Source organism: Primulina eburnea, chromosome 3 (assembly GCF_022965805.1).
Source record: "Primulina eburnea isolate SZY01 chromosome 3, ASM2296580v1, whole genome shotgun sequence".
Classification (NCBI taxonomy): Eukaryota; Viridiplantae; Streptophyta; class Magnoliopsida; order Lamiales; family Gesneriaceae; genus Primulina; species Primulina eburnea.
In genome coordinates, this window is record NC_133103.1 from 15041786 (window position 1) to 15051261 (window position 9476).

Consider the following 9476-nt stretch of genomic DNA (forward strand, 5'->3'; position numbering starts at 1 on the left):
TTTCAGTTAGGTAAAAAGATCGTAGATTAGATGTGCACAAGACCAATCCACAAGCCAGAAGTCGAATACCAAGGATCTTTTATATGAAGCAACATACATATGTAAAATGTAATCGAACACGATAACTTTCATTTAGATAAAATAATTAGTCATCTTCATACACGAGGTTACATTACAGACAACACAGGCAATTATATTTATATCCATTGACAATGAATAGCATACAGCATTACCCAAATCTAGTACAAAACATACAAAATGGAAGAAGGGATAATAACATACGAGTACAAGAAGAAACATGGTGAGTGGTGGTATGTCCATATACGGCACCTGAAGGATTTATAACCCAAGGAAGGGACACTGCTTTCGAGCATGCTCAGGTATCAACTTTATCAGGATTTCCTCAGGGACGCCTTTCAACTCTGGAACTCAGATGTGACATCAATTTCAAACTTCATTAAACAAGAAAAAAGCCACTGAAATACAAATGTTTTTGTTAATGAGAATGCGTACCATGAGGCTTGAAGTTGAATAACGGGGGAAGAAAACGACCGTTGGGTAGACGAGTGTTTGAATCACGAAGCTCATCAAAAAAAGTGTGGGTCATGGCATCCAGCTGTAGAGTAATTAAATGCATCAAATTCCAGAACAGGACCAGGGAAGGAATAATTTGCCATCCATAAATGAAGTATCTACTGCTAAAGATAAGCATCAAAGGACTAAGAAATTTATGGTATCCACTCAGTCTATAGAACACAATTTTTTCTTCAGCAGCCCAGAATCTCTGAATACAAATATCAGAATCGTCAAGTACGGACTCTTTTAAATATCAAATTCCTTTGTATCCTTCTCGGAAACTTAAACTCGATAACTTTGTGACACAATGAGGCGAAATATTTTTTAGACTTCCAACAAAAGATGGCATATTACATTGAGGTTTCTACTAATCACAAGAAAATTTATACGCCAGCTCTATTAAGATCCTACTCTATGAAGAGAAACAACATATAAACCATAATAATAAGCTGAGTTTCTCCTATTAAGATAATTAGGGAATTTGACTCTGATTTACTCATGCCTCACGGTCACTAATGCAACTGAATTCAAAGAAACTGAAATTATGAAAATTAAAAAGGGAAAAAATAATGTGATATCAGCAAATATTTCCGGCTCCCTCCAGACCGAGGACAAAAAATACTCACAGCAGTGCAGCGCAGGTTAGGAGAATATTGTAGAAGTCTTGACACAAGATCAACCGCTTCTGGGGGCATGCGTTTGTGGAATACCTGAAGTGAAGTCATGAAATAAACAAAATTATGAAACAAAAGCAGACAGGATCAGTATAATTAACATACCCAACAAGTACCTTGTGCCATGGATGAGCTTTGATCTGAGGAAACTTGAACTCGGTGTAGTTAGGATTCATGCATTTAATTTCCTCCCTTGTTGGAGTACCTAAAACCTGAAAAAATTCAGTTATTTAATAGGTTGAAAAACAGAAAAATGCTGATTATGCCAAATACAACAATGAGAGGAACTTTGCACTCCACAAAAATATAAGCTTCTAACCATTTAACAACACTAGCCAGTACCTACTTAAAATACATTCATTAAATCAAAACGAAAACAAAACTGTGACATTTAAAATTATACGATCTACGAATCCACAAAAAGTTCGAAATATCTCCCCTCGCATTTTTTGTCTATGAATGAATTTCTCAGGATGTTAGAAGAACAAGATTAACAAACACAGAACTATCCCACACTCAAACTACACCTATCCAATCACCCCCAGCTCCACATCATATAAATTGAGAAGCTTGTGTCTTGTGTTAGAGAGAGAGAGAGAGAGAGAGAGAGAGAGAACCTTGATGATCTCAACAAGCTGGTCTACTCCACTTTCACCAGGGAAAAGGGGCTGCAGAGGCAAAGCCCATCAATAACGCATAAAAGGGAATTGAGAATATTAGTACTACCAGTCAAAGGATCTATTATACAACACTTAGAAACGACAAAGTCAAAAAAGTACCTGTCCAAGAAGTAGCTCAGCAAGCACACACCCAGCAGACCAAATGTCAATTGCTGTAGTATACTCCGTTGCTCCAAATATAAGCTCAGGTGCTCTATAATACCTAGAGCAAATGTAAGAGATATTGGGTTCCCCTTTGACCTGACAAAAGATTGCAAATTAGATCATGTGTAATGGTAATTGCAAAAAATGTGACCTCCAATGTAATGGCATTATACATACCAACACTTTTGCGCTTCCAAAGTCACATAATTTAACCTGGTGGGTGTGTGGATTCACCTGCACAATGTATTTTATTAGCTTTGAAAGTAACACAGGCAACAGTTAAAAGTCATCATTAAGGGAAGATATGCAGCGCCTAACCAGTACACATTTAGCAAAGTATTTTTAATTCATGTTTAATTACACATCCACAAAATATATGAGAACCTAATAAGCCGATTCCCTTAATTTACATTGAGGCAACTTATACCGCCATTTGTTATGGCTGAATAACAGCAAACTTTCCAAGTACTTTATTTTACAAAAGGTACAAATGAATTGTTGATTTGTTTTGAGCAAATATGCATTTTCATCATCATAGATTCATATGGCAGGCTATGTTGCGTTTGGATGGAAGCACATTGGAATATATGTTCTTTCTTTGAAAAAATAATGTTGTTTCCTTGAAAAAAAAAAATTTCAGTTGGGTTTTAATAATTCCAAAACGTGAAAAAAGTCAGAACAAGAAAGTAGGAACGTGACATTTATAAAAAAAAAACGTTTTAAACTATGATATTCAACACAAAACTTTCTATACTTCTCTTTTATTACAAAATTAACACTTGAAAAAACATAGCTCACTAAAATATTTATGTAAGTGAGTACATATGTATCTAAATTCATCATTTTCTACCCAAATAGATGGGAGGGGCTATGGTCATTCTTCTCGACATACTACCCATAAAATTCGAATACAGCTCATACATCTGTGTGATTAAAAAGGTATAAAAATGTTTTAAGATTGTGACTTGGACCCAACTCAACCCCAAAAACTAAATCAAGTGAGAAGATTGTCCAAGTCCATATGGGCGGTCTAACACATAACGATGCGTCTGGACTTTGATACCATATTAAGATTGAGACTTAGATCTATCTAAACTCCAAAAGCTAGCTCAAGATGAGGATTGTCAAGTCTATATATATAACTCATGGACATTTTATCCAACCGATGTGGGACAAATAATACACTCCTCACGTCCAGATATGAACATCTGGAGTGTGAAATTTACAAATGACCCAACTATGGGCATAACTGGTGGCCCAAGAGGGGAAGTTTACGAGACAATGGGTGGAACCTGGCTCAAATACAATGTTAAGGTTGGACTTGGACCTAACTCAACCTCAAAAGCTATTGTCCAAGTCCATATATACAACTCTCAGGAACTTTATCCAACCGATGTGTGACATCTTAACACATACCCTTTACATTCAGGAATGAACAACTAGAGCGAGGAGACATTAACATGTGGCTTAGCTATGGGCATTCCAACACATAACAGTGGGTTAAGATTGAGACTTGAATATAACTCAATCTCAAATACTAGCTCAAGTGAGAGGATTGTACCAAGTCCATATATATAACTCTCAAAAACTCTATCCAAACGATGTGAGACATCTTAACAAAATCATATCAAATACACAAGAAAAGTGGAAAGCATAGTTGTCAAAGGCGAGCGCCTCTCGCCTCAAAGCGAGAGGCGCCACCAGGCGCGGGCGTTGCGCCTGGGGAAATCCCAGGCGCAACTATTTACAAAGGCGAGACCAGGCGCGCGCCTGGGCTGGCCTTGGAAGGCCTCTCGGGCGCGCCTTAGGCGCGCCGGAGATTGTTTTTTTTTAAAAAAAATTCAATAACTCTGTTTTTTTTAATATTAACTTAAAATGTAAAAGGCCAACCCAACCTTAAACCCTAGCAGCCCAGTTGACAAATTAAATATCAGAAGACGACAAGAGCATAAGTGTGCAGACTTAACAGAATTACAGAAGTGTGGATGATTGAAGAATTTAATCGTGTTACTTATTATTATGAACTTATTAATTATTTGTTGTTTTCTGTGACATTGTGACTTAATTATTTTATATTTTAATATATTATTCTAAGATAAATATATTTTTTTAAAAGATAAAAAATGTGCGCCTTGCGCCTCAGGCTCCTGAGCCCTTGTGCGCCTCGGTGCGCCTTGCGCCCTTGACAACTATGGTGGAAAGTAAACTCTGTTGAGGTTGAACTATGAGACATTACTTCAAATTTGCCAATTATTAATATCAGCACGAAAATAATCAACTATTAGGATTAAAAATATCATAAGACGTATGACACATCCAATATTAAATCTAATTAGTTGATAATACACAAAAGTGATGTACTCTAAAAGTCAATTTGTCTTGGCACTAAGGATACACAAGCTTCAATATGTGAAGGGTAACAAGTAAATAAAGTAATCATATAATCTGAAATTTACATACCAACAAATTTTGAGGCTTTATATCTCTGTGACATACTCCAATACCACGATGGATGTAGCCCAATGCTCTGAAGATCTGACACATAGCCAAATAATAATATAACAGTACATTCACCGAATCACAGATGAGTAAACATTCAGTTCACAGGTAGTTGAACAGAGTACAGACAGTACGATTCCAGGTAGTATTTGTGATGATCAGGGCAAAAGCTATTATGCACTCTAGCTTGTGCTGAAGTCATTGCCCAAATAGCCCATAAAAAACAATGGAAAAAAGTCCCTGTCCCAACACCCCTAAAAGCATGATAATAAATGGGTGCAACCACATGTCAAAACAGGTAAATCCATCTCTTGCAATGCCAATTGCAACAGTACATTTGGCATCCAGGAGGTGTGATCAAGGTTGTGGCCATTATGAAAGAGAATATATACAGGAAAAAACAGTAGCCAAGTGGACTGCTACCAGACAAAGAGATCATACACATCTGAAAGCAGCCCCAAAAGCAAACCACACACCTGGTAGCTATACAGCTTCACATATATCAGAGGCATCCGCTGGTTCAACTTATTATAATGCTTGATAACTCGATGGACAGTTTCCGGAACATATTCGAGCACCAGATTAAGATACAATTCATCCTTTTCAGTAGTTGAGAAGAAACAGTGCTTGAAGGCCACAACATTTGGATGGTCAAGTAGGCGCATGGTTTGCAGCTCACGGTTCTTGTACCTCTTGTCCTGAAGAACCTTCTTTATGGCAACAGATTCGCCGGTCTCCAAGCATTTTGCCTGGATAATCAACAAGGTTAAGAAAAAATAATATCCGTTATCGTCATCCATAGTAAAACAGAAAATACAGTTGTAACCATCACTTACAAGTCAAAAACAACAAAGAAATCGCACCTGGAACACTACTCCAAATGATCCATGTCCAACAACACGTTCAGCCATGTAGCTAATTGTCTGAAAGCATCCCCAAAAAGAAAACATCAAAAGTTTAACTTAAGCAGTCAGAATGCCAACATAACTGGGGACCGCAAAACACAGTTCCATGACTTTCAACCAAGTACTTTTTCCCCAATCCTCTGGATAAGACAACTGACAAAATATAATATTTTTATGGTGCATCACCTGCTTTGGTTGACCATTTCGACCACCAATAGTTGTCACAATTATGTGCCCAGTCTCAGTCCCATTACCATCCACAACTGTTGCTTCCATTTCCTAGAATATAATAGCCACGTTAAGCTAGGCCCAACCTCAATCCAGGTAAGAGTTAGGAAAACTTCCAAACAGATGAAATAAAAACAAAAGAACAGACTTTAGACGTGCCTTATCATCCCGGATTTTTATCTCATGCATCTCCTCAGACAACCTATCGACCCCCATTTCATGACTGCCAAACTCCCTTAAACCAGAAGTGGGAGCTACACCCACTGATGCCATTTAATGAAAAAACCAGCTAATTGTATAACCTCAAGAAGTCATTCACCTATAGAAAAAAACGAGACCATGTAAACTTTTGACCGAACAGATCTGTATTTATACTATTTTTTCCTCCATCTTTCATTTAACGAAAATAATATTGGGTCAATAAAATTGAGTAGTAAGTGTGATTATTCTAGCAAACACATTGCCAGTGGTCGAGTGTATTATGCAAATCTAATCCAAGATGGCCAAATTTATAAAAAATTACATAAGATAGAAAGAAATCTAGCTGAAATAAAAAAGGAGATTGAAAATTACACTGCGTGCCTTGTTTAAGACGGACTCAACCAGTTGGCACACTCTAATACATATGTTGACAACAATTAATTTCCTACAATAAAGGAAAGGTAATCCGTTCTTTTTTTATATTTTCAACGAGTACATAAAACCTCAATAAGATATTGGGCTCGATGGCCTGGTGATTTCATAATCCAAACAAAACAGTGAGTCCAAAAGGAAAAGAATTTTGAAAATTTTAAATCTTTATCCCCATCGATAGATTTCTACCATCCCATTTGCTCGAACTAGAAAAAATTATGGTAAGTATTATTAGCATGGATTTCTTCATGAGAAAAAGGCCTGTAGGTTGACCATTGACCACTCAATTTACATACATAAGTCTTTCCTACCACAAAAACACACAACTCAACACGAAAAAAGTGAAAAATAACTAAGGTTGCGCTTGGATTGATGGAAATTGATTTGGAGTAAGGTTTTGATTTGAGGAATGGATTTCAAGACACTCATCTTGGACTAATATGAAAATTTTCATAATTATTATTGAAATTGCTTAATCTTATTCAGAGTTAATTTAATATTTACTGGAGTTTTGTCCAACCAAACAAGTCAAGGAGTTTGAAATCAATCCAAACACAAAATAAGATATTATCAATCTTTGTAGCCTATGTCAATACAGTTATTAACTACCATTGTCCTTTTTAAACTCAATAATAGTCTCTCACTACTTTTCTGGGACAATTAATATCTATAACAAAGGTCCTCCAAAGAGGTTGGTAAACCAAGCACAAAAAGGACTCCAAAAGAGATAAAATAAAATAAAAGCCATTTTATAGCATTGCTAAGATTTCTTTAATTAATCTACCATTAGATAAGTAACACATGACGAATATATCATAATTTAGACTATCTTAGATGGTAAAGTTCATAGAATATTGCATCCTTATGTAATAACCGGATAATATGGATAATTTAACTTAACGTCTTGCAGACTGCTGGAAATATACTTTACAGCGCTTTATGATTAGCATCGAGACATTCAAAGAATTACATTTTAATCCCAGAAGCTAAAAAAAACTAAACGTCCTACAGTTTATAAAGTAGAAAATTAATCTTCCCAAGACAGTGAAATCTACCACCGAACCCTTCACCTACAACACCAAACCGCACATATCACAGGACACACTTACATCACCAGGGAGCACATAGAAAAACTACTCGGCGTTCGCTTCAATACATCAAACTTTAACCACATAATAGTTCTCTCAAATCCATCTGTTTATCCTTTTCATCCGCAATGCGGCAACGCCATATCAAGGCATCCTTTTCCCCTTCAAAATTTGACGCCAGCACGCGACTACTTATTCACAATAACGTTGCGACTTGCACAATAATATTTCTCAGCATTAAACACGCAAAGAAATTTGCCATGCATTGGTTGAACATAGTTTGACAGAAATTATACAAAAATAAAACATATTAGCTTTCCGATAATTAGTAGCTTTATCTTCAACTATTTAACCAGAAACTCGTCTAACTACTTAAAATTCGTAATACCGAAAATCCTGGTGCTGAAAAATCCATGATAAAAGCTAAGAATAATTTTAAAAACATAATAAAATCCCACAATCTCACTACATGAAACATCTTCAAGATTTCCAAACACAACAGTCAGATATCTCATATCTGTCAACAATAAATAACCAAAGTTAAAGAAAACATACCACAAAAAACAAAACGTAGATCTAACATTTAAAAGAAAAAAGTAGCCAGCCCTAGATTCAGGAAACAATCAACAAAAACAGCAAACAAAATTGGATAAACAAGCTAAACAAAACCATCAATGGATCCACGTCAGAGAACAAACAACACCGTCTCAAATCCATCAACACGATCTGTTCCCATTAAAAAAAAAACTAAAAATATGAAACCAGCTGAAATTGATACTGAATCACCCAAAAAAGAGAGCAAAACAAAAACAAAAGCAACTCCATCACCGGCTTGATCGGAATATCGAGAAGGCAGCGAAGAACTTTACCGATTATCATCGGTGACCGACTCTGACGATTAGTTTGTGGCCAATATTATATGACACCATCACCTTTAGAGAGAGGAACCCAAATGTTTCAGAGCGACAGAAAAAGCGACAAATACATACAAGCAGATACATACAATGAGAGAGAGAGAGAGAGAGAGAGAGAGAGAGAGAGAGAGAGCTGTACGCTTTGAATTTCATTCTTGGTATCATTATTTCATTTATAAGAAACTTTACTTTATTTATTTATTTATTTATTTATAAGTTTGTTTAAGTCTCGCACATGACAGGCCAATAGCACTAGTTTTGCGTGACGGTCAAAGCTCATTCATTGATAAACAAATATATTGTCTCATCATTACACATATATTCAATAGAAAAATAAAAAAAATAAAGTTCTTTTTTAAATTAAATTTATATACAAAAAATAATTAGTGAAGAAGTTGTAACTGTTTAACTTTAATAAAAAGTTGATTTTTAAAGTTGAAAGAAAGACGATTTACAATCTGAACTTTATAATTGACAAAAACTTGTATGAGACGGTTTCACGGGTCGTATTTTGTTAGACGGATTTTTTATTTGGATCATCCATAAAAAAATATTACTTTTTATTGTGAATATATTAGGAGGATTAACTCGTCTCACACATAAAAATTCGTGAGATCGTCTCACAAATTACATACTCTTAAATTTTATTTTAAATATATCGTACCATAACATTGTATAACTCGATTTATGTATAAAAATTGAATTTCTTGGAGGTTTCATCTACACCTTTTCCATTATTATCCTAATCAGATAAGACCATTCGGCTGCGTTTGGTTGGAAGGATAGGATAAACTAATGATTAGTATGTAAATGATAAAGAAAATGATTGTGATAGAATTGTAATATATGATGTAAAATAATATTATGTTTGGTAAGAGTTTTAAGTGTAGGATAATTTTGAATTTTTTGATGAAAAGACGAAATTGTCCTTCCCCTTCGCGACGGCGACAGTGGCGGCCGGCGGCCGGCGGAAATGGTCGATCGGAAAAGGTCAGCAGGTGCCGGAAACTTACCGACGGATTCTCAAAAATCGTCGCTCATAGTGACGGTTTTTATGAAAACATTCTGTCGCTACTAGCGACGGTTTTGTTTTTGAGAAACCGTCGCCGATCTTGTTTTGAATTATTTTAATTAC

The 9476-nt window shown here is 35.7% G+C and overlaps 1 protein-coding gene across 1 annotated transcript; it reads right to left on the bottom strand.

Moving 5' to 3' along the window:
• Positions 1-110: 110 nt before the first annotated feature.
• LOC140826861 (shaggy-related protein kinase alpha-like) lies at positions 111-8473 on the bottom strand. Its single transcript, XM_073189381.1, has 13 exons — positions 8297-8473; positions 5866-6025; positions 5665-5757; positions 5437-5496; positions 5050-5322; positions 4535-4609; positions 2252-2308; positions 2030-2170; positions 1868-1918; positions 1367-1462; positions 1203-1286; positions 514-616; positions 111-422 (listed from the first exon to the last, which is right to left on the bottom strand). Exons 2-13 carry the CDS (start codon positions 5977-5979, stop codon positions 340-342), a joined length of 1230 nt encoding a protein of 409 aa, XP_073045482.1. The 5' UTR covers positions 5980-6025; positions 8297-8473; the 3' UTR covers positions 111-339.
• Between the last annotated feature and the right edge of the window lie 1003 nt (positions 8474-9476).